Source organism: Saprolegnia diclina (genome assembly GCF_000281045.1).
Source record: "Saprolegnia diclina VS20 unplaced genomic scaffold supercont1.13, whole genome shotgun sequence".
NCBI lineage: Eukaryota > Oomycota > Saprolegniomycetes > Saprolegniales > Saprolegniaceae > Saprolegnia > Saprolegnia diclina.
The window spans coordinates 743,176-765,153 of record NW_008246080.1 but is presented as its reverse complement, the minus strand read 5'-3'; the positions used below and the strand labels follow the sequence as shown (position 1 = coordinate 765,153).

At 57.3% G+C, this 21,978-nt stretch overlaps 9 protein-coding genes across 10 annotated transcripts; 2 read left to right on the top strand and 7 right to left on the bottom strand.

The window, feature by feature from the left end:
- Positions 1-54: 54 nt before the first annotated feature.
- On the bottom strand, positions 55-6,227 carry SDRG_05237 (hypothetical protein; the record flags this gene model as incomplete). The annotated part of the gene is made up of 11 exons (XM_008610944.1): positions 55-107; positions 224-979; positions 1,036-1,569; positions 1,617-1,767; positions 1,829-3,109; positions 3,154-3,623; positions 3,666-4,527; positions 4,571-4,950; positions 5,075-5,259; positions 5,313-5,544; positions 5,591-6,227. 11 exons carry the CDS (start codon positions 6,225-6,227, stop codon positions 55-57), a joined length of 5,541 nt encoding a protein of 1,846 aa, XP_008609166.1.
- A 393-nt stretch (positions 6,228-6,620) lies between these two features.
- SDRG_05236 lies at positions 6,621-8,097 on the bottom strand. 2 transcript variants are annotated; one of them, XM_008610942.1, is made up of 2 exons: positions 6,934-8,097; positions 6,621-6,888 (listed from the first exon to the last, which is right to left on the bottom strand). In XM_008610942.1, the coding sequence occupies exon 1, from the start codon at positions 8,075-8,077 to the stop codon at positions 7,112-7,114; it is 966 nt and encodes a 321-aa protein (XP_008609164.1). In that variant the 5' UTR covers positions 8,078-8,097; the 3' UTR covers positions 6,621-6,888; positions 6,934-7,111. The 2 variants fall into 2 exon arrangements, with proteins under 2 accessions (XP_008609164.1, XP_008609165.1); XM_008610943.1 differs by having other exon boundaries at positions 6,621-6,841.
- Positions 8,098-9,399: 1,302 nt separating this feature from the next.
- SDRG_05235 (hypothetical protein) lies at positions 9,400-10,941 on the top strand. The gene is made up of 3 exons (XM_008610941.1): positions 9,400-10,248; positions 10,304-10,534; positions 10,587-10,941. The coding sequence occupies exons 1-3, from the start codon at positions 9,565-9,567 to the stop codon at positions 10,878-10,880; spliced, it is 1,209 nt and encodes a 402-aa protein (XP_008609163.1). The 5' UTR covers positions 9,400-9,564; the 3' UTR covers positions 10,881-10,941.
- Positions 10,942-11,774: 833 nt separating this feature from the next.
- On the top strand, positions 11,775-12,356 carry SDRG_05234 (hypothetical protein). Its single transcript, XM_008610940.1, has one exon. The coding sequence runs from the start codon at positions 11,837-11,839 to the stop codon at positions 12,311-12,313; it is 477 nt and encodes a 158-aa protein (XP_008609162.1). The 5' UTR covers positions 11,775-11,836; the 3' UTR covers positions 12,314-12,356.
- A 411-nt stretch (positions 12,357-12,767) lies between these two features.
- On the bottom strand, positions 12,768-14,283 carry SDRG_05233 (hypothetical protein). The gene is made up of 7 exons (XM_008610939.1): positions 13,979-14,283; positions 13,861-13,929; positions 13,750-13,815; positions 13,629-13,706; positions 13,515-13,580; positions 13,245-13,456; positions 12,768-13,147 (listed from the first exon to the last, which is right to left on the bottom strand). The coding sequence occupies exons 1-7, from the start codon at positions 14,233-14,235 to the stop codon at positions 12,867-12,869; spliced, it is 1,029 nt and encodes a 342-aa protein (XP_008609161.1). The 5' UTR covers positions 14,236-14,283; the 3' UTR covers positions 12,768-12,866.
- A 591-nt stretch (positions 14,284-14,874) lies between these two features.
- On the bottom strand, positions 14,875-16,163 carry SDRG_05232 (hypothetical protein). Its single transcript, XM_008610938.1, has 7 exons — positions 15,927-16,163; positions 15,814-15,876; positions 15,703-15,768; positions 15,582-15,659; positions 15,464-15,529; positions 15,217-15,416; positions 14,875-15,165 (listed from the first exon to the last, which is right to left on the bottom strand). The coding sequence occupies exons 1-7, from the start codon at positions 16,154-16,156 to the stop codon at positions 14,924-14,926; spliced, it is 945 nt and encodes a 314-aa protein (XP_008609160.1). The 5' UTR covers positions 16,157-16,163; the 3' UTR covers positions 14,875-14,923.
- A 318-nt stretch (positions 16,164-16,481) lies between these two features.
- SDRG_05231 (hypothetical protein) lies at positions 16,482-17,842 on the bottom strand. The gene is made up of 7 exons (XM_008610937.1): positions 17,539-17,842; positions 17,430-17,489; positions 17,318-17,383; positions 17,189-17,266; positions 17,071-17,136; positions 16,822-17,024; positions 16,482-16,767 (listed from the first exon to the last, which is right to left on the bottom strand). The coding sequence occupies exons 1-7, from the start codon at positions 17,733-17,735 to the stop codon at positions 16,544-16,546; spliced, it is 894 nt and encodes a 297-aa protein (XP_008609159.1). The 5' UTR covers positions 17,736-17,842; the 3' UTR covers positions 16,482-16,543.
- An 890-nt stretch (positions 17,843-18,732) lies between these two features.
- SDRG_05230 (hypothetical protein) lies at positions 18,733-20,670 on the bottom strand. Its single transcript, XM_008610936.1, has 5 exons — positions 20,191-20,670; positions 20,086-20,139; positions 19,892-20,043; positions 19,264-19,845; positions 18,733-19,213 (listed from the first exon to the last, which is right to left on the bottom strand). Exons 1-5 carry the CDS (start codon positions 20,614-20,616, stop codon positions 18,775-18,777), a joined length of 1,653 nt encoding a protein of 550 aa, XP_008609158.1. The 5' UTR covers positions 20,617-20,670; the 3' UTR covers positions 18,733-18,774.
- Positions 20,671-20,715: 45 nt separating this feature from the next.
- Positions 20,716-21,357, bottom strand: SDRG_05229 (hypothetical protein). The gene has a single exon (XM_008610935.1). It carries the CDS (start codon positions 21,215-21,217, stop codon positions 20,783-20,785), a length of 435 nt encoding a protein of 144 aa, XP_008609157.1. The 5' UTR covers positions 21,218-21,357; the 3' UTR covers positions 20,716-20,782.
- Positions 21,358-21,978: the final 621 nt, after the last annotated feature.

Sequence of the window (21,978 nt, the reverse complement as noted above, 5' to 3'; positions counted from 1 at the left end):
ATACAAACAAGACTCGGTAGACCGACACAGAGCATCCACTTGTAGTGGCTCGCATCATAACACGGGACGTCCAGGTCGAAATCGAGAAAGGACATGGGCGATCCATGCTCGTCCATGCCGAGCGGCGTGCAAGCAAACATGCCAAAGATGTGCTTGGAGACGCCGGGATGGATGAGGAACATGAGCACGATGATCGAGAGCACCGACTTGTCGTACATTTCACGGCGGACAGCGTCGAGGTACGCGGCCTTGACGACGCACAGCGGCTGCGGTTCTTTCGCAAGCGCTTCGATCGACCGAGCGTCCAAAAGGACAATATCGCTCGGGTCTTCGCCGACTGCGCGCAAAATATCTTCGATTTCAGTGTCGAGGACCAGCTCTTCGGGGCCGCGATCGAGGTTGGCTCGTAGCCGCGCTGGCCACGCCGTACGCTCGATGCGCCGGACTGCAAAGAAGCATTTGAGCTGCCAAAACGCGATCGGGGCGACAATACAGAGAAGCGGGAGGCAGAGGTACATAAGCAGCTGCTCGTAGTACGGTGAGAGGCTTGTCGCGGCTGGTGACAGCTGTGCCTTGTAGCGGCTCAGGAGGCAGTTGATCGAGATGAGCTTGCCGGCCGGATTGAACGCTGCGCTCTGTGTGGTGAACATGGACGCTGCGATGTCGGGCCATGGCAAGTCGAACGACCCGGCCAGACCCACGAGTTGCACGTGCGACGTCAAGATCTTGGTGAGGATCGAAAGCAAACCGATTTTCGTCCGCGACTTGTTGATGGCCATCATGATGAGTATGGTGGCGTAACCGACGCAGAGAACCACGCCGCCAATAAGAACCAGAACCGTCAACGTGTAATTGCTTGGGCACGCAGCGCAGTCGGTCTTGCCACTGCGCGTGTAGCCGTGGGCACACTTAAAGCAGAGGTGCCCGGTGAAGCCCGGCTTGCACGTCTCGGGCTGCACCTTGTAGATGGCAACGCTGCCTATGCATAAGAAATAGGTCATTGAATCCTTGGGTGTTGAAAACAAGTGGGGTCACCTGTGTTGGGCAGTGGTGTACTCCCCGTGACGAAAAGCTGGAGTTGAGTTGAGAGCGGTAACGATACCATGGACGACCCCACCACCGAGTACGTAGCGCCTTCTACGTACAGTGTGTCATTGACCTCATAGCCAGAGGCATTTGAGGGCAAGATCAAGCTCATTGTTCCGTTGACAAGCGGGTTGGCATATGCCAAGTAGTTGTTGCGGAGCAGTCCGTTGCATGCGCTTGCCAGACACTCCTTGAGACTGCATCCATCGTAGGGGGGCGAGGTGCAGACGCCAGTCGAGTTGGGAAACCGCCAGTAGCCGTCTTTGGCTTGGATGCTGTCACCGCCGCTGCAGATGGCACCATTGGGGCACTCTTGACACGCCATCTCACTGGCATTCCAGCTAAACTGCCCGACAGGACATTTGATGCACTGCGCAACGCCTTGCGGAAGCACTTCACCGCGGACGCACCTCCGAAGATGCACTTCGACATTGTTTTGTGGCACAAGGCCGCCACCAGTGACTGCCAAGGTCATGTTGAACCCTACCGCGGCACTCGAACCAAACCCCGACGTACTCAAGGGACCATACCTGGTGTAAATTGAACGCCAGACGAGGAGAAATTGCAAATGCCGCGCACCGCCGTGGCCTTGCCCACTCCCGCGATGAGCGCCGAGGTCGTGAGACTGGTCAGCGCGACTTGTGTCTCATTGTCCGTCGTCACAACTTGACCGTACTTGTCCTACATCGTATCTTGGTGTGGCTACCGCAGAGGTAGAGCAAACGTATCAGAGCAAACGTACCACGACGTGCACAACCAAGGTTCCGGCAAACACCTGGCCACTGGTTTCGCCGGTCGTGACACCATCCGTCGGTGGCGGTGTGTAGTGCGGCTGCAGGCCATGTGGTAGCGACGCCACGTTGGGTCCATACACAGCGTAGTTGTTTATGTATTCTTGGCTGTCCAACGCTTGTGGCTCGTTGCCGGTCCAGTAAATGCCACCACCGCCACCGGTCGTCGCCATGTTGTTGGTCCAGCGTGACCTCGATAGGAAGGTGGGCGCGTTTTCGAGGTAGAGTGCGCCGCCGTAACCACTGCGACTCTGTTCAAAAATTGACGAGTCGATGCTGATCGTCGGCGGTGTCAACGCACTGCCCATTGAAGTGTAGATCGCACCACCTTTGGCAGCCTCGGCGCGGTTGTCGTGAAAGGAGCAGTTGGTCACAAACGACGCGTTTGTGATCGTAGTGATGCTGATCGCACCGCCTTGGGCAGCGACACTGGACGTCGAGAGTACTGAGTTGTTGTCAAAGCGACTCGAGCTCAGATTGAACATTGCGAGGTTGGACACGGAAATGGCGCCACCGACGGCGGCCACGTTATCGCGCAGCAACGAGCGAAGCAGTGTGAGCGAGTTGAAGGAAACAGCGAGGGCACCACCAAGCCCAGATGCGGCGTTTGCGTCCAGCACTGACGTATCCAGCGTAATGTGCGAGAGGTCAGCGCTGAGGGCGCCGCCCGTGAGAGCACGGTTGTGGGCGAAATTAGCGCGCAGCGCATTGACAGTCGAAGAGACGACAGCGATAGCGCCCCCGGCAGCTGCTGAATTCTGCGCGAGCCGTGTGTCTCGGAGCATCACGGTGCTTGAGAAGCCGTAGATCGCGCCACCGTTGGCACTTGCGCTGTGTTGGTCGACGACACTGGACTGCAAAGTGAGGTTCGAGATGATCGAGTAGAAAGCACCGCCGCTCGCAGTTGCTGTCGCCTTGACAATGCTGGCGTTGGACAACACGACCACCGATTCTTCAAGTGACATCATGCCGCCAATGTCCGCCATCGTTCCATTCGTCGTGAGGTGGTCGATGGTCAAGTTTGCAAGCACGAGGTACATGGCGCCGCCCATCGTTCTGGCCGTCGTGTTGGTGATCGAGACGTTGAAAATGGTTTCGCTGATAGTGGAGTCGATGATGTAGAACGCCCCACCCTTGGACGCCGACGAAGTAGTGATGGCAATGTTCCGAAAATAGGCTGTTTGGGTGACCGACTGGATCACGACGCTGCCGCCGTACTTAAACGCCATACTCTACATCATCCTTAGCCACGTAAACTAGGATAGCATCCTCGTACGTTTGTCATTGTGACATTGATGATGACGATGAGTTGGGACGACACGTAGACGCTGCCGCCGTGACGGTAGGCGACGCACGACGTAAAATTGGAGTCGACAATGAAGACGCCAGAGGTGGAGTCGGCGTAGATGGCACCACCGTCCGTCGTACTAGAAGTTTCGAGAAACGTTCCGTTTTTGACAGAGACCAAGGCCGCCACAAGCATAATCGCACCGCCTGTCCCGTACGAACGGCTGCGAACAAACACGTCGTTTGTCGTTGACACTGAGTCGGATGACGAGACATAGAGACTTCCGCCGCCAGATCCGCCGCTGTTGCTGTCGTACAGATTGCTGTCGAGGAGGAGGACGTGCATGCGGGTGCTTGGGGTGCGTGTGGTCGTCACCATGAGTGCACCACCGAATGTCGTCGCCTTGTTCCATTGAAACACACTCTGTTGGAGCAGCGTATACGACTGCTCCAAATATACTATAGGCAGAGATGAGGTTGACATCGAGTAGAACGACGCACCGGCACCACCAAACAGCGCTTTGTTCGCCTGAAACGTGCCATTGGTGATCACAATCAGCGGTTGCAGCGTCGTAGTATCGTAGCAGTTGAGCGCGTAGAGTGCACCACCGAGACCTCGGTTGGTGGCGTCGGCATTCGTGCCCACGGTGTTGCTCTTATATACGCTCATTGCATCCTCAAAAGACGAATTGAGGAGATAGACGCCGCCGCCAGCGACCACAGCAGCGTTGCCAGTAAACATATTGCTCACGCTGCGTACTGTCGACGTCTCGGCGCGAAGGCCGCCGCCCTTGTCAGCGCCCTTGTTGTCACCAAACACTGTAGTCGACACGTGGAGCTGCGTCTTGACCGCGTTAACACCCAAACCAGCGTTACCCGTGATCACCGAGTTGTTGATCGTGGCGTACGCAGCGTCCAGGCCGATCGCGCCGCCAAGGTTGCTTCGAAAGGTACTGTTGACGATCGTGACAACGCTGGCTTGGTTGGCAGTCAGCGCGGCTTCGACAACGCTGCTGGCGAAGTTGCGCGTGAAGGTGCAGGCGGAGATGGTGACGGTCGATGGATTGTGCAGCGTGGTCGACGTCGATACAGATGTCGAGACAAAGACCGCACCGCTCAGCGTGGCGTTGTTGGCATGGATCGTGCAGTTGTCAAGAATCGCGGTGGCCGAGAGCACAGCTACGGCGGCACCGACGGTCGCAACGTTGCTATCAAATGTACACCCGCGCAGCGTCGTGACACTGGGCGCGACGACGGCCACCGTGCCTTGGCCCGCGAATTGGTTGCCGTAAAAGCGGCAGTTTTCAATCGAGGCGTTGCCGCCGATGTACAGGGCCACTCCAAACAGCGGCGACATCGGAGTCTACACCCATAGGCACTTCGATTTTCAACTTGCAATGACATACCGCGCAGCCGGTGAACGAGAGACCGCGGATCACCGAGAGGCCTTTGGTGTGTGTAAGAAGCCAGCCGCGCGAGATTCCTTGGCACGCGACTAGGGTCCACGCCGGGCCGCTCAACGACGTGACATAAATGCTCGTTGGAAATGTGAGTCCGCAGTACCCAGTGCCTTGATACCGCCCGGGAAAGAGCGTGAGCATGTCGCCGTCGCGCAGAACGTTCTCAAACAAGTAAGCAAAGGAGCTCGTAAACGGCGATTCGCGGGTGCCGAGGCCGCTAGCTCCATCGCTTGGGGCGTAGCTACTGGGCGCCACGTAGTATTGCCGCGGCATCAGGTCGTTGATGTCGGTGAGCCGACGCCCGCCGCGTGTGTCACACAACGTCCCTGACCAGTCGGGAAGGCAAACACATTCACCGCGAATGCACGTGGTATGACTCCCCATGCATTCATTGGAACAGGACGCTACGGGGTCGAATCAGATCTGAGATAGTCCCATTCTTTTGCCGACCTGCTTGCCACGACATAGAGAACCCGGTGGCGTCGATGCCATCCACAAACGCGAACGTGAGAAAGAGAGATCCTTGGCCGGTTTGGAGGGATCCTACGCCGGTTTGGAGGAAGGACGTTGGCAGCGACGGGCTCCCGCTCGAAAACTTGGCGAGGACCGTTGCGTTGGTCGACGCGCCGTCGTATCTAGAGCCGCCATGTTCAAATCGCCAGACGCCACATTTTCTGAGAGAGTTTACATTGTAACCTCGGACACCCCGAGTAGCTCCAACGAGCCAAGATGCAACCAGATCGAGTCAAAGAGCGCAAGGTTGCCAGTAGCCGCGTCGAATCGTCGTGGCTGCAGCAACCACGAGCATGTCGTGTATGGCTTGTTGTGGCTGAAGTATCGGAGGCGCTGCATTGGTGTTGTATCATAGGCGACCGACAGCTGCGGCGACACGACACCATCGCTGCTGCACAAGGTGTGCACTAGGATTATTCGTTGGTCCGCATCCCATTGACGCTTTGAACATACCAAACTCGTAGCGGGCCATCATGCCGGAGACCGAGGACGAATCGAGTCCGGCGCCGGGGGACGTGGAGAGGAACGACCGGTAGATCACGTAGACATTTGGCGCCGTCGACAGCATCGAGATCGCGCCGCCGACGTCTTTGCCCGAAAAGTATATCCACGACGCACTGCGCGCCGTGTCAGTGAGCAGCGATCCGTACGTCAAATCACACAAAACCGAGTCAAAAGATCGGCTTTGATTGCACGTGTCTTCGGCAAGCGAGCTCGTTGCATACGCAAAAGAACCAACACCGTCAAAACCTTGGAGGTCGACTGGACGAGTATACTGCCGCCATCCGGCGGGGGCGACGGCGCCAAGGCCAAGGTTCACAAGCACGACGTCGTTGCTTTCACCGTCACGAGCAACGAGATTCAGTAGCGTGAACGTGAGCTCGACGATCGTGCCGGGTGCTGACGTCGCAATCTGCCAGTGGCAGTGGATACCAGTCTCGTAGTTGTCTCTTCCTTGGAGTGTCCGGTCACGGATGACGCCCGCCGTGTCCGCCACGATCGCCGAGAGCGAACACGCCTGAGCAACGCAGGGGATCGTCGTCCACAGCAGCAGCACGAGCCCCCACAGTCGTCGTATCGGTGCACTCATGTCCGCAGCGACGAAAAATGTATCTGACGCGATACTCCACGTGTTGCGATCTTCGTCCAACCGAACGTCAAGGTTGCATCGAATCTAGAATGCACGCGCGGCTTACCATTTGTCGACAGCACGAGATCTTATTGCGCGCTCACCATTCAGAACGTAGAGTAGTTTAACCCTCTCAGGGCGGCGGGTTTGGGGCAAACCTGCCATTCGAGCCAAACCTGTTGCGATCGTCGACGTGTTGCATCCGAATGCCTCAACTTCTTTCAATCAGAAAGGAGCTCGACACAATGGAATGGCGACACGTACTATAACACGATGGTAGACTACCGACGACGGCGACTTCTTGCTCTCCGTAGAAAGGACGCGTGGCGCACGCACCTCGCGTCATTGCCAGCCGTCCGTTCCTCGTGCAACCACCGCATCGACTCGGGTTCCCTGCTGTAACTAGAAGCGCGGTGCATGCAAGTACTCGTCAGTGTCGACACCAAAATGACAAGCTCGTATGACGTTGATAGCGTTGGCTCGCCTTGTCGCGTCGACGTGTGGCGCGTTGGTCCTAATCAAGGGTTACGTGGACCATGCGGTCAATCAGGGCTCTTGGCTGCCGTGGGCATCGCCTTACGCCGAATAGATCACTGACCACGTAGGAAGCAGTCGACTCAACCTGGCCGTGGTTAAACCACTGGGTCACACCACGCCGCCATGCTACCTGTTCCGCAGCAGCACGGTGCTTCGTCTCGTTATCGCAACAAGGCGACTGTGTGTAGGTCTGCGTCGGGCAGCGACACCGTTCTCCACTTTGTGTAGTCGATGTGCTCGTGACAATATTGCAGTTGGTCTATATACACATTTGTTAAATTTAAAATTTGGTCAAAATGTGGCGGGTGTTAGACGGTGGTCTTGCGGACCGGCGCGATCTTCTTCTCGGCGAACGACGGCAGCACGAACGCGGCCTCGTGGATCTTGGAGTTGTAGTAGCGGAGGTTCGCCGCCGTCTTTTCGTCGACGATGCGCTTGGGCTTGTTGAGCGCGTTGGGCGACTCGTCGAGCGAGCAGAGCACAAAGCCGATCTGGCCCGACGGGTAGGTCGGGATCGTGGTGTAGGCGTACTGGACCGTCGGGAAGAACTGGCCGACGCGGCCAAGCACGTCCGCGATCAAGTCGATGTGGAGCCAGAGGCACTCGCCCTGAGTGCACACAATGCCGTTCGGGTTGAGCGCGTTCTTCATGTTCTCGTAAAACTCCGAGCGGAAGAGCACCTCGGCGGGGCCGACCGGATCCGACGAGTCGACGATGATGACATCGTACTTGCCGCACTGGCCGTTGCGGAGGTACGCGGCCGCGTCGTCGTGCATGAGCGTGAGGCGCGGGTCGTTGAACGTCGTCGCGAGCGAGTTGGCAAAGAACTGCTTGGAGACGTCGCAGACCATCGGGTCGATCTCGCACATAACAATCTTCTCGACGCTCGGGTGCTTGGCGACTTCGCGGAGGACACCGCCGTCACCGCCGCCGACAATGAGCACCGACTTGGGGTTGGCGTGCGAGTAGAGCGGGAGGTGCGAGATCATCTCCTGGTACGAGAACTCGTCGCGCTCCGTGACCTGGATCACGCCGTCGAGCACGAGCACGTTGCCGTACGTCTGGCTCTTGAAGACAAGGACGTCCTGGAAGTCCGACTTGCCGTGGAAGAGGACTTCTTCCTGCGCGAGGCAGAACTTCTGGCCGGGCCACATGGCCTCGGTCTCGCTGAACCACTGGGTCGTCGACATGGTGCTAAGTAGGCGGGTACTGCGCAAGGCGGAGCGAAATGCAAAGTGAGGTCGGCGAAGCGCCTGGCGCGCGGCCTGCAGCATCGGCAATCTCGGAGTCTCGGAGGATTCGATTTTTGGTGCCACGCCGTTCGAATTTTTATTCCGACCGATGCAGGCTGCATACAAAGACCAAGCTACTTTATTAAAAGGCACGTGAGACGCAGCACCTGGCATTAAGTAGCAGAAATCCCGCCTGTCCCGATGCAACTTTACGCAAAATTCAACTTTTTAATAGTTCGTTTTTATATTGCAAAACACTCGGTGCGACACGACTTCAAGTTGAAACGCAACTTTACACGATACAAGTGGCGCGTGCACGTGATACCAGGGGTAGGGCAAATCAGCCGGGTGGGGGTCGGGGATCTTCGAAACCAGCCAATCGAAAGCAAGCATTTGTGGATGGCCAGGACCCCGCCCCGGGTGCACAATTATTAAAATACTTTATCTTACCTTGTTTTTTGTATGCAATATGTCGTGTTTTATTCGGGGACCCGGGAAGGGACCATTTCGAGTACGACGGGGTCATCTTCCGTGCGCTGACGCCAGTATCCAGCCGTCATGTATACAAACATCAAGTCATCCAGGTGCCACCGGATGCCGGCTGGCGCCAATTTAGGGGGGACCCAAACACCATCTCCATGGACCCTTCCTCGTGTGCTGGCGCTATTGGGCAAGCATAAGATTTCGAACTGTTGGCCGTCGGCGGCCGCCACCGCGCTGGTTCACGTCTCGTCGTGCGGCCGTGTGTTGCTACTGACGTAAACGAGGCCAGCAACGTGCTGCCCTCTGAATACACTGGCGCTCTCTCGCTTCGCATCTGCGCAGGAAGCCAAGGTTGGTCTTTCCCACTCAGCCTGAGCGACACGCCCAAGCAAGCCAACAGAGACACACGTGGCGAGCTGCTAGCGCGAGCGGCCACCCATCCTCCGCTCTCGATCCTCTTGCCTGCAGCGCTCTCCTCCTCGATCTTGCATCGTCCGTGTTCGTTTTGCTTCGGTGGGCGACGACAAGTACATGCGTTGCGTGCTGCGAGCCTCTAAGCTTGATCTCTTCTTGCCCGGACGTGCGCCAGGCCTCCGATGCGCGTGCACATCGCTTACGCTCGGATGTGCGGCTTGGGATTCAGCATAAAATGATGTGCAGGTGACCGGCACGGGTGCGGGAGGCGCGAGGGGTGCCATGACATGGACACGCAAGACCATGGCGGGTCGATGGCGCGTTGTTTAGCAGCGCCATGCCAAGCACCAAGTTACGTTGGTGGTGTGTCGGCGTATCTTTCTTGGGTTTCACTGCAAAGATCCTCCTGGCTCGCCAGCTGGCAAAGAGCCAATCAGGGGCGTGTACTGCCACCAACCACTGCGACATGTCCATCCGCGGACGCCCCTGGTGAAAGCTAGCTGCCCGAGCTACAACGAGGCGCCAGCCAGTACACGCCGTGGCTTCGTGGATCATGTTTTGCACCATGGCGCGCGTCAGCGTCGTGGCGGGAAGCGGTTATGGACCGTTATGAAGCGGTGTCGTGAGTTGTCATGTCGGCGCCGAAGTCGCTCCTCGATGTCGCCAACCAAGGCGGCTCCGCCAAGCGCTCGCTTCTTGACGTGGCCAACGCCGCGCCAGCCATCTCCGCCGCGCCCACCTTGCAAAATGTCGTGGCCAAGCCGACGTTGATGGGCGTCGCCTTGGCCGACAAGCCGTCACTCTTGACCGTCGCCAAGGAAGCGCCGATGACCCTCGCTGACGTGGCTGCCGCGCCGAGCGTGTCGTTGCAAGCGGCCGTGGCTGCGACAATCGCCACCGACAGCGCCGCGCTTACGACTGTTGCCAAGACGCTGCGCCAAGACTCGCGGTCGTCGTTCCAGAAGGCGCCGACGCAGTCGCTTGTCCAGATCGCAAACGAAGTCGAGCAGGAGCGCGATGCGGCGGTCGTCCACGCTCTTGCCGACGCATCCAAGGCGGTCAAGCAAGACCAAGCACGCCAACAAAGCAATGTCGGCGCTGTCCTAGTCGAAGCGGCGCGGGCCGTCGCCGCCGAGGACGCGGCCGTCACAAAGGCGCAGGTGGCCGCAACGCTCAAGAAAGCCGCCGCCGTCGTTCAAAAGGCTTGTACCGCCCCAACCCCCGCCGTTGCCACTCCAACGACGACCACCAAGAGCACCAACAACAACAATGACAACAACAACAACAAGGATGACGAGGACGACGATGAGTACTCGGTACGTAGGCGCTTCTTGCCCTTGATTTCGCTGGATGAAGCGCGTCTTGGGCTAGGACTTCGACGACGACGATACAAATGCAAAGAAGAAGAAGAAGCCGGCGAAAAAGGCAGCTCAACCGGCGAACGACGACGACAACCAGAGCGACGCGGCCGACGAGGTCGAGAAGACGAGTCCGACCGTCTCGAGTGAAAGCAAAGTGTTTCTACAAGCCGTCTTCCGCGGCAACCTCCGGCGCGTCCAAGATCTCTTGGGCGACGACACGGACGTCAACATTACCGACCAGGTACGACCACCTTATACGTACGCATAGCAATCTCAACCAGAAGACGCACTAGCATGGCTGGAACGGTCTGCACTGGGCCGCGTCGCAAGGACACACCGAGATCCTCGAGCTTTTGATTGAGCGCGGTGCCAACGTCCAGGCGGTTGAGCCGGAACACCTTTGGTCGCCGCTGCACCTCGCTGCGATTCGGGGCCATGGCAGCTGCATCAAACACCTCTTGCGCGCTGGCGCCGTCGTAGCACGGGTCGATGTTTACGGCGACACCCCTGTGGCGTGTATCGCGTCGTTCTCAGCGCCAAAAAAGAAGCACCTCGAGAGTGTGTTTCGCAAGCACCAGCGAGCCTAGTAAATACTTGCTTTGAAACTAGTGAATTTAACGAATTGAAGTCTGTGGCGTTGGTCTGTGAAATCAGAAAGGAGAGACTACGACTGTGGCCATGTTGGGGCACTCTGATGGTGGTGCTCCCCAAACCAGAGCATTCCAGTGACTTGGTCATCCCAGCTATTTGTACAAATTACGGCCAATACATTATTATAACGGTGTGCACGTTGCCGAATCACAGAACTAGACGGTCCGTGTACTCGTACACGTGAAAGAGAGCTCCGTGGAGACGGGAGGGTGCATCTGCGTTTTTCGCTCGCTACGTCTCCGCGGAATGTGAAAAACACGCAATAAATTGAAGACATCGACCCACTTCAACAACAACGAACGACAAGCTACGAACGACGTCGTCAGGCGGAAGCTCGATCTCTAGGGTGGGCCTCGTCCACACGGCTAATATGGTGCTATAAGAAACAGTATAAGACCCAGAGACCGTGTGCCTCGACCTCAAATTCTTCATAGTAAGGACAGCGCATGCGACGCGTCCGTCGGTGCCAAACAATCACTCTGCGATCCATGTACCACCACTCTGACGCTCTGACGCTCCGACGTCTTCGTCCGTCGGTTCGGGAAGCCGTTGCTTTTTGTTTGCGATTTTTCGCCAGTCAAGTGCCCTTCCTCGCAGTATCTTTGCACCGAAGACCTCATCAGGGGCCTTTGACTTGACCCACGATGCGAGCCCTCGAAGTCCGATCACATCAACAACAACGACGGCATTCGATCGATTCGACTACGTTTTGCTGTCCGTCGACCGCATAAGATTCCCAAATGGAGCCGTTTGATTGGCCGTGACAAAACATTCGAGCCAATGGCCTTGCGCGGCGTAGAAAGGCAGCGGATTCGTCGGCTGCACCACCGTACGAAACGCTGGGCACGAAGGTCTGTGAAGTCTCATTTCCACTTTTGCTGCAGAAGCCACGATGATCTCGACGCCGGCGACGACGCAAGTGCTCATGCTCTGCACGGCGATCCTCTACGTCAAGTACCTCGCGGCGCTCATGGTGCAAGGCGGCAAGAAGTTCACGGCCGGCACGCGCGCGCCCGAGGACATGGCCGCGAGCTCGGCGATCCCGCGCCAGAACTTTGGCCTCTCGACCAACGTTGTCGACAGCGACGCGTACCAGCAGGCCAAGGCCGACGACATTCGCTGGCAGCGCATTGTCGGTAACGACCTCGAGAACCTTCCGTTCGGCATCATCTTGGCGTGGACGTCGATCCTCGCGGGCGGCAACACGTCAGTGACGTCGGTCGCGTACATCATCTTTACCATCGTCCGCGTCGTGCACACGCTTGCGTTCGCCAACCACATCTTTTGGCCGCGCACGTCGGCGTGGACACTTGGCATCCTCTCGATGCTCACCATGGCCATCAACGGCATTGTCGGCTCGTTCTCGTAAGTATGCGCGATCGGATTAATTAAGCTCTTTATTACTTTCTTCATCTTGCTCGAGCGCTTGTGAACAGCGTACAGCAACACATTGGCGCCGACTTGGGGTCGCACACGCCTGGCGATCGCGCCGACATTCAAGCTCCACGTCGAGACGGGTTGCTGCCCTTCCTACGAGTAGCCTGACAGCGGGTAGAGAGGTGGCCACTTGTTCCCAGTACCGGTATTAATAAGTACTCTGCTCCCCCATCGCCTCTCATATTTGACGCTCGCTTTGGTATCGTCTCGCTCGCAATATGTCAACTTGAGACCATCGCGTTGCTTGGATAGATGGATCGATTCACATGGCTCATTCATTTCTCTACTAGAAATGGTGCGAGCTAGAATGTACTACAAGAGAATAAACCTACAAGGAAATAATAAAACCCTCTTGGGACGACAGTAGTCTGCACGAGTAGCAAAGAGGCAAGACAAAGGAGTTATCATTAGGCTAGTGGTACAGTCGTTCGTGTCTTGCTAAGCGTCACGAGCATGCTTGTCGTATCCAACAGACTCGACCGATTTCACGGACGAAAGGCCGACGTCGCGGTGCTGACGTCTGTGCGCTGGGTGTCGGTCGGGAGGCAACTCGTACTACTCGAGGGTGGCGCGGCCAAGGGCGACAGCGAGATGCGGTATTGCATGGGGACGCCGTCGTACTGCGCGCAGATGGAACTCGTGCACGTGTCGCGCATCGAGAGCTCGGCGCGGTCGCGCTGGATTTGCCGGTACCGGCGGAACCAGAGCACGGCCATGAGCAGCACCGTGATGGTCGAAATTGCAATCGAGTAGCGTAAAAAGTAATCTACAAAATATGTAGTGAAACAATCAAAATCAAAAATCAAAAATCAAAAATCAAAAAAGCAAAAAAGCAAAAAAGCAAAAAATGTACGATTTTCTACCTTGGGTCTGGTTCAAGAGGTGCTCACGCGACCCCTCAAAGACACAGAGTGCGAGGCCTTGGCCGACGACGAGCGTGCCGGGGCAGCTCACGCATGCCATTTGGAATGCGTTCGGGGCCATGGACGCCATCAACTCGAACGAATCGCTCCGGAATTGGTAGTACGTGGTCGGATCAATGTCAAATCGGCAGATCGGGTTCATCGAGAGGTCCCTACTCATGATGGAATCGTCCACGAGTCAAGAAGACACAAGCGAGCATGCAGTCGTACAGGTGCTGGAGCGACGCTGGAAAATGCGTGCTGGATATGGACGTGATGCTATTGCCGCGCAAGATCCTACGCATATCGTCCGTCAACGCGTCGAAATGACGTGGCAGCCCATACAGCTTGGTAAGGTTTGGAAACAATAGCCAATTGATGGTCGTTGCATCGAGTCGCGTCAAGTTGTTGAAGCTCAAGTCCCTATGCGTGCATGAGACGGCGTGTTATCCTTGCAAGCGCGTACAGCACGGTCAGCGTCGTCGGCAGCGCCAAGCGGCTGTACGACTGAATGTTATTGTAGCTCAAGTCGCTAACGCACATTGTGTGAGCCACGCATTGGAATCGAGGCTCGTACAGGTTCGTAAGGTGTGAAGGGCCGAGGTACATGGACCGCACCGAGTCGACGAGATTGTTGGACAAGTTCCTACGACGTTGGTGGCATGAGTGCGAGGGCCTGCTGCAATGACGTGTACAAGGTCGTGAATTGCACGGGCAGCTCTTCAATTGTCGTGATGGACATGTTGGAGAGGTCGATGGCGCCCGAGGCGTTGGCAGCGATGACGCTGACGCTGTCATTGCCACCTTGGCGCACGCAGGCCGATGGCGTCGACGTGATCGACGGGCAGAGCTGAAGCAGCGTGGCGCCCATGCCGAGCACCGACGGCGTAGCACAGAGAAGCAGGACCAGCAGCAGCAGCAACGGTCGGCGGGTCGTCCTTGCTAGTCCCATGACGCACGTCTAGCAAGCCGCGATCAAAACTACGGCGGTGCTCCAAAATTCACACTCGAACTTCGTCTTCGCCCTCGGAGCGATTGGATTGGTCGATTCGATGTCTCTCGTACTTCGAACTACGATATCAGTGCTGGCTTGCGGCTTGATCGCAGCTTGAACTGGGCCAAGCGACATCTTTGCGAGCGAGCATGTCGACTTCGGGCGTCGCTTGCTGCGATGCGTTGCTTATTCCTCGGGGAGGCACCTAGGTGCTGCTCGAAATATCAAGAGGCATAGGATTCTCTGGTCGTCGCACGGACGCCGCGACCGGATCAAGAAAGAACCGAGGTGTGTGCACCTCTGAGTCCGACCGTCATGGGAAGGACTCGTAGAGACGCAGAGACATCGGTACAGTGCTCAGAACGAAAAACCGAGCCGGGATTCTTTATGGTATTCTCTGTTTTCCCGCCAACACAAGCTACTGGGATCCACGCCATGAAGCAGAGCGGCCAACGATCCGGACCCGCGGCGGTTCGGGAGCTACTCGAGACACGGTACACAAGCACAAACGTCAAGGTTTGAGCACAAGAAGTATATTCCGAGCTCCTACGCGCGTGTGTCAGCAGGACCAACTTCAAGAACCGAAATAGTGTGATTCCATGGTCATCACTATTTTTATTACGATAAATAAATACGAAAAAGAATATCACACGCGCGACCCATCGTGCGACCGGTCGTCGTCGCTGCAAGCGTCTTTCTCATGCGGCAGCCATGGCGTCACGAGCTGCAGCGGATCGTGCTCGTACAAGATGGAGCTCGTGCACGTGGCGCGGAGCAGCTCTGGGTCGTCGTTGGCATCGGTGCGCGCACGGCGCTTGCGATATTGCACCACCACCAAGAGCGCAATCGTCACGGCGAGCATGATGAGCAAGTACTGCAACACGTAGCCTACAGTAACCACCACATCAATATAGGATAGAAAGAAGAAGACTAGAGTACCTTGGGAGGCGCGGGACGTGCTGGCTGTGGACCGCGACCCGACGCAGACGACCGTACCGTGGAGCTGAAGAGCACTCCCACGACAGTTCTTGACAATACCTGCCGTGTTGTCGACGCGCATAATGACGGGCCGTGCGAGAAGGTCGGTGTACGTGGCTTGGTCCATGGTGAACGACACCAGCGGGTTGCCCGAGAGATCACTGCATATTTCTGCATAAGCAATGGCCATCAACCGGCAATCACGTACATTTCGGTGATCGAGGCCGGAAATTGGTTGCACTCGAGCCGCACGAGGTTGTTGCTTCGCAGTATCCTAAGCCACCGCAACATTGAGCTCGACCCGCACGAGCAAGCAACCGCTGTACAATTTGGAGAGGGACGGATACCGCTGCCAGTCCCACGTCGTCGCATCCAGGTAGCTCACATTGTTCTCGCTCAAGTCCCTAACCAAATACATTGAGCCTACGTCATGTACGCGGTGCGTACAAGATGCGAAGCGAGGTCGGCAGCGACAGCGCGCTCGTCGACTGGAACGCGTTGCGGCTCAGATTCCTACACCTTGGTAAGCCAAAAACAATGTCTGGTCACGGGACGCACAGAAATGTCAGCGATGTATACGCGTCGACAGCGAGCGACGAGAGGGCATTCTGCGAGAGATCCCTATAGGACCACATAATGATTCACAGGCAAAACAAGGCAATGCGGCGTACAAGCTCGTGACATTGGGTGGCAGGCTCGTCACACGGTCAATGTGCAATCTCGATGCGTTCACAGTCGTCGATGTTGCGTTGAGAAGGATGACGCCGGTGGTCGTGTTGTCGTCGAGGCAACCAGCGTCGTTGCAGGCACCAAGCGTAAGGGTGCTGGTGTTGGTGGTCGCCGCGTCGAGCGGATGCAACAATAGCGCGAGCGTCCAGCAAAATAGAAGGCAGGAAAGCATTGCGCGCCAGGTCGGAAATGATCGAATGACCGCGCACGCAAATTTCTTATTGACAGCCACCGCAGTTGGATACGTCTGGAATTAGTGTGCGTGTCAAAAGATTACGTTGTCCTGGTTCGTGGCCGGGTATCCATCGATCCTGGCTGCAAGAGAGGTGGACCGCGGCGCCAGACGACACTGGTCGTGGATGCAGCTGCGCCAGGCGCGTGCTCTCGCCGAGCCTCCATCCGTCGCCGTCTTCGTCGGCGTGATCGCATCATCCACAAGATGATGCCAAGGTCGCTTGCTCGTCACACCGATTTCGGTGTACACCGTCAAGAGATAGTGTTGCCGTAAATAGTGTATATTTGGTGTCGAATAAAATAAAATAAAATATTAAACAAGATCTTAGACCGCGACCGTGTCACGAGTTGGCTTCTCGTCCGGTGTTGGAAGTCCCACAAATTGTGTGGGGCCGTCGTCGTCGTGCAAAATGGAGCTCGTGCACGTTGCTCGCAGATACTCGGCGTCTTCGCTCGCGAGGTACGCGGTCCGGTACTTGCGGTAGAGGAGCAGCATGACGACAAGGAACGTGCCCGTCGAAATGACAACCAAATACCGCATCATGTAGTCTACTTGGCCAACGAATGGGATGAGAAGACGTATCGAGTAGCGATCAAATGTACCTTGCGCAGCCTTCATGACGCCGCTGGCATCTTCAATGCAAACCAGAATCGAATTTTGAAGCGGCGCCACAACGCCGGTCGGGCACTCGGGGCTTCGGCCGACAACGTTGCGGTCCATAAGGATCACGACCCGCGGCGACGAGAGCGCCGCATACGTCGCTTGGTCCATGCCAATGTAGGTCAGCGGGTTGTTGGTGAGGTCGCTAATTTAAAAAAAATCAGAAAATTCGCGCGATACGCCACACGCACAGCCGGGTCAGCGTCGGTGGAAACTGAACGTTGTGGAGTCGAGAGAGAGAATTACCGCGCAGATTCCTACGCACTTGCATAAGAACCAGGTTGAGCAATTGTCGAGCAAAAGACGTACAAGCTCTGGAGCGATGGCAACTGCGGCCAATAGAACGTCGTGTTGTCCAGGCTTGTCATGTTGTTGAAGCTCAGGTCCCTACGCATCATCATGTCGTCCGTACATTCTTCCGCGAGTGCATCGTCATACAATGTTGTGAGGGTCGTTGGTAGCGTGATCGGGCTTGCGCTTTGGAGAAGGTTGTAGCTGAGATCCCTACACACCAAATCGGTGAGCCTCGCTGACATCGAGCGCCTCGTACAGGTTCGTTAGTTGGGTGGCACTCGCATCGACTGCCGTGATGGCATTTCGAGACAGGTTTCTATTGCAACGATTTGCGTGAGCGCAGCAACATGACGATGAGTCTGTACAGGGCGAGGACGGTGCTCGGGAGGCCGGCGATGCGCTCGAGACCTTGCTGCACGAGGTCGATAGCGCTCGCGTTGGTCGGAAGAAGCGCGACGGTCGAGCCATTCGAGAGACGAAGGCAGTTGGTCGCGCATGGAACGAGCGTGCCCGGCGCCGCAGCGACCACCGCAGAGAGAAGGACCACGACGCGCCGCAGCATTATTGTCGGCAAAGGCGAGTCGGGATTGAAACAAGAAGTGGGCCGACATCTTTCGCAGAGACACGGTCACGATCTGGTACACTCGAAGTTCGAAGCTGACGCGGCGCCAGATTCTGGGTCGTGCACATATCACTGGAATGGCGCGATAGCGCCCGGCGCAGCCTGTACGGACTTGAAAAATAGTGTGCGCTACCAGCTTGGGATGCCGAGCATCGATGCCCGGCCTCACCAGGCGCCCAGATAACATCGTGACGGGAAAAACATTTTGACTGGCGTTCTCAGAGTCCAAGTCTATCTTTGAGCCAGGAGCACACTGCAACTAAGGTAGTATACTTATACTATGCGCCAGAGGAAGGAATAATATGAATGCCTATGGGACCCAAGGGACTTCACGGGTCAAGCGCAAGACCATCTTCAACAACAACCCCCAACCAAGCTCGCGGATAATTGGCGAGCGAAGGAAATCTTGTCGGGCCGGCCAATCCAATGCGCCTGTCATTAACTGCTGGCCAATCAAACGCACGTCTCTCGAAGCGAAGTTCGAAGCGTCAAGTTGCCGTTCGGTTCAACGCAAGGTTTCAAATGTACCGTAGGTGAAGGTCGCCAAGCATAAAAGTGGCTTGCACAAGGACGCGCGGTCGTAGCGTCAAGCAGCATGCGCCAGACACCGTTGCACCAGAGGCCATGGATAACTCGATGGATACCTTCCTGCATAAACTTTGCCTTTGAGTACCTACAGACAGTACGGTGAATCCGGTGGAGAATCCAAACTTGGGTGGGATTTCCAACGCAGTTCGCCAAATCAAGCTGGTTGGAACAATGCTTGAAGTACTGCTGAGGGTTTTTGACGCGCAGCCGGCGCCTCGTGACACAGTGACGTCTCCTCCGATAGAGTCCACAAGCCTCCTGTCGCGGAGAAGGCGTGTCCGCACTGCAGCTGCCTTCCACCGCAGCCGTCGTGGCCGAGACGTGATGACGCGGTGTGTATCACAGTAACGCGCACAACCAAAGCCTCGTGTTGCGGAAGACATGCAAACGACTAGACGCTGAGAACCTTCCCGCCGCTCTCGTGGGCGGACAGCTTGCTTTTCTGCGACGCAGCGCGGCGGCGTAGCCCGTGGGGCAGCGGCGGCAGGCTCATGCACAGTCGAGCGAGGCATTTTGGGACGCACTCGTCGCTGCACGGGCTCGTAAACGACGCAAACGTGCGGTCTTTGAGATGCGTGTACCGGTGCCGGTTGCGGTACTCGTTGGTCGAGAGGTCAATGGACGCTAGGAAGAGGTGGAAGCACAACAAGTTGCCAGCCACGACGCCGACACCGCCATAGTAGAGCGCACCGACGATGCTGGCTGCCGTCGACGTGCCATGCATCGCCCAGTGATACGCCAAGTGCCCGGAGGCAGCGGCCATCGCGCCCACGTAGAGCAGGAAAAACGTATAGTTGCGCTGGCCGACGCAGTTGTTGATGAACGGGCAACTACATCAATCGACGGGTGCGACCTCGTGGTAGAACGAGAGGGGGTGTACTGGTGGTCGAAGCGAAGTATACACGTCTTGCAGAACCGGCAGTGCTTGGACCCGACGGGCTTTTCGACGCAGCACGTATGGCAGAGCCGAACGTTGTCGAGCAAGTGGAGACTGTCGCCGCCGCCGTCGCTGAGAAGGCGATCCATGCACGCAGTGTACGAGTCGCGCAGCGACGCTTCGTGGACGACAGCACCCGGCGCGATCGAGGCCGCGCACGCAAAGCCGCTCCACGCCATGGCCTGCAGCAAAAGCTGGGCCGTCCACGCACATGATGCCATGTTCATGCGCAGGAGCCAGTAGACACCAAGCGCAATGTTGCCGACCATAAAGTACATGGGAGCGCGGCGCCCAAGGAACGGCTGGAGCGAGACAGCCTCGGCGTTCATTGCGTGGAGGCACCAGAAATACAAAGCGTGACCGAGCTGCCGGTTCCATGCCGGCGTAAACTTGCCCGCGAGGTATGCTACGACCGCGGCGTGGCCGCGCAGCTGGGCGAGCTGGAGCGGCGTGTGCCCTTTGGCATCGCAGACGTCGACGCCGGCGTCGAGCTCTTCCGAGAGATATTCAACACAATCGAGGTGCCTACACCCCATGCCTCGGAGTCACGACTTTGACGATGATCACGTACCCTTGGTTGGCCGCGAGGTGCAACGGCGACTGTCCAAACGTGTCAAGGGCTCGAAAGAGGCCAAAGTCGACGCCAAACGTGCTCGCGTACGTGTGGCACAGACTCAGAATTTCCACATTGCCCTTGTACGCTGCCCAGTGCACAAAGTTGTCCTATCGCAAGTAGGCAATTGTGATATCGACACGATGCCCAACCTCGGAGCTGTCGACAATCGACGGGTTCGCACCGTGCCTGAGAAGGTAGAGCACCTGCCCAGGCAACAACAGTTCAGATCCAGAACAACGAGGATGGCGACGCACCGCCATGGCGTGGCCGTGCCGCGCGGCCAGTAGCAGCGGCGTCTGGCCTTTGTCGATATCGCGGTCGTCAATGCACGACTCGGGCTGCGCCAAGAGGAGCTGAAGCGCTGGCAAGTTGTTGGCCGCCGCTGCCCAGTGCAACGGAAGGAGTCCGTTCTTGTCGCGCACGAGCAGTGGTGCATCGTGATCTAGAAAGAGCTGCAACAGCGAGATCGATCCGAGCTGTGCGATCCAATGCAGCGGCGAGTGCCCATCGGCGTCAACGGCAAAGACCAGACCCGGCGACTCGAGCAGAGCGAGGTGTAGTACTTCGAGGCGCAGCTCGGCGTCGTCGGGTGCGTCACGCCGAAGGTCCTTGGCGATGGCCGACGCGGTGGTTTGCACGAGCCGCACAAATTCGACGTCTTCAAACGCCATCAGCTCCATCGCCGATCCACCGCCACCAACGAACCAAACGGCCTCCCTATTTATAAACGACGCGGCTGGAAAGGCAGCGGCGCGGATCGCCACAGTCTCAACATGCACGTTCGCCGACTCGACACGTACTACTGATATCGATACGACGTTCATAACTTAGTGGGGTTTGACATGTCTAGTACGCCTCAAGGGTAAACTCAATGTTGGCGTTCTCGTTGATCTCTGTGTTGCGCGCGACTTCCGAGCTGCGCTTCTTCTTCCCGCTCGTGCGTTTGTTGGCGCCGCGCGAGATGCGAATGTCGAGCGCTTCGACGCAAAAGGCCACAATGTCCTTCATCTCGTGGCCGGCCGCACGCAAAATCGCGACCCGTTCGGTCTTGTCAAACTTGCGCAGCCGGCGGCGGCGCTCGGACCGGCGCAACGCCATCGCGCTGATGCGCAACGGGGCGCCGACGAGGCCCACCGCCGGGCCTTGCTCCAACGGCACCGCGCTGCCGCCATGGCCAAGTGCAAACTCGTACGCGTGTGCGCAATCGGCAAAGTGCACTTTCTTCCGCGTCGTCGTCGGTGTCATCGGTGTCGGTGTCGTCGGTGTCGGTGGTCGTGGCATCGTAGATCTTAGTGGCGGAGGCACCCGACGTAGTATATTCGTCTCTGGCCCACCGTTTTTCGTTTTTCATCAGCGGCCATCGCCCGGCGCCATTCCAAAATCCGCCTTCGATGCCCAGTTGTTGCGACGCTGCAGCGGAATTTGTGCATTAAATTGTGTGATTCAATGGCACGTCCGTTCTCTCCACATACAAACGCCAAGTCTATTGGCCATGTCGCGTGATTAAATACGGCGACCATTTTAAACGAAAACGTGGCGGCAACCGCCAACGGCCGCGGCGCCGCCGCCCGTGCCACCGCGCCGCGCGCGGTATTTTTATGCAAGGAGCAACATCTTTTTTATTGTCGATAAGGAGGCATTATGCTGGGTTTTGTATGGATTGGCAAAGAAACGAGAAATAATTCGACAGAAAAAGACCAATAAAATACACGGAATGCAATGGCGCCGGTTCGCGGGCTTTGACGCCATTTGATTGGCGCAAAGGCCGAGGTTGCTGCGTGATGGCACCAAGCGGTGACGACGACGGCCGCGGTCGCGACGAGACGCGCCGACGACCGGCCATGGCACCGACGACCGGCCTTGGCACCGACGCGGATGGCCGACGCGGATGGCCGACGCCGATGGCTTATGTCCATGGCGGTGCTGGCGCATGCGGAATCGCGGGTAGATGGCTGCGACAGGGGCGATGATGGGGCTCGCATCAACTTCTGGAAGGGCGGCGAAGAACATGGACGTGGCCGGGCAAGAAACGACGCCGATGG

Excerpts from the sequence above, each read along its gene's own strand:
- SDRG_05236 (XM_008610942.1), bottom strand. The coding sequence starts at position 8,077 with ATGCTGCAGGCCGCGCGCCAGGCGCTTCGCCGACCTCACTTTGCATTT.
- SDRG_05229 (XM_008610935.1), bottom strand. The coding sequence starts at position 21,217 with ATGCCACGACCACCGACACCGACGACACCGACACCGATGACACCGACG.
- SDRG_05231 (XM_008610937.1), bottom strand. The coding sequence starts at position 17,735 with ATGCTGCGGCGCGTCGTGGTCCTTCTCTCTGCGGTGGTCGCTGCGGCG. Across the intron at positions 17,137-17,188 it reads TTGCCATCGCTCCAGAGCTT|GAATCTGCGCGGTAATTCTC; the intron begins GTACGTCTTTTG and ends GCAAGTGCGTAG. Across the intron at positions 16,768-16,821 it reads CGTCATGAAGGCTGCGCAAG|ACTACATGATGCGGTATTTG; the intron begins GTACATTTGATC and ends TTGGCCAAGTAG.
- SDRG_05235 (XM_008610941.1), top strand. The coding sequence starts at position 9,565 with ATGTCGGCGCCGAAGTCGCTCCTCGATGTCGCCAACCAAGGCGGCTCC. Across the intron at positions 10,249-10,303 it reads AGGACGACGATGAGTACTCG|GACTTCGACGACGACGATAC; the intron begins GTACGTAGGCGC and ends GTCTTGGGCTAG. Across the intron at positions 10,535-10,586 it reads ACGTCAACATTACCGACCAG|CATGGCTGGAACGGTCTGCA; the intron begins GTACGACCACCT and ends AAGACGCACTAG.
- SDRG_05234 (XM_008610940.1), top strand. The coding sequence starts at position 11,837 with ATGATCTCGACGCCGGCGACGACGCAAGTGCTCATGCTCTGCACGGCG.
- SDRG_05232 (XM_008610938.1), bottom strand. The coding sequence starts at position 16,156 with ATGCTTTCCTGCCTTCTATTTTGCTGGACGCTCGCGCTATTGTTGCAT. Across the intron at positions 15,877-15,926 it reads CCACCCAATGTCACGAGCTT|GGATCTCTCGCAGAATGCCC; the intron begins GTACGCCGCATT and ends GTGGTCCTATAG. Across the intron at positions 15,769-15,813 it reads TATACATCGCTGACATTTCT|GAATCTGAGCCGCAACGCGT; the intron begins GTGCGTCCCGTG and ends ACCAAGGTGTAG.
- SDRG_05230 (XM_008610936.1), bottom strand. The coding sequence starts at position 20,616 with ATGGAGCTGATGGCGTTTGAAGACGTCGAATTTGTGCGGCTCGTGCAA. Across the intron at positions 20,140-20,190 it reads GGCACGGCCACGCCATGGCG|GTGCTCTACCTTCTCAGGCA; the intron begins GTGCGTCGCCAT and ends TTGCCTGGGCAG. Across the intron at positions 20,044-20,085 it reads CGATTGTCGACAGCTCCGAG|GACAACTTTGTGCACTGGGC; the intron begins GTTGGGCATCGT and ends TACTTGCGATAG.
- SDRG_05233 (XM_008610939.1), bottom strand. The coding sequence starts at position 14,235 with ATGGGACTAGCAAGGACGACCCGCCGACCGTTGCTGCTGCTGCTGGTC. Across the intron at positions 13,930-13,978 it reads CCCGTGCAATTCACGACCTT|GAACTTGTCCAACAATCTCG; the intron begins GTACACGTCATT and ends CCAACGTCGTAG. Across the intron at positions 13,148-13,244 it reads CCTCTTGAACCAGACCCAAG|ATTACTTTTTACGCTACTCG; the intron begins GTAGAAAATCGT and ends CATATTTTGTAG.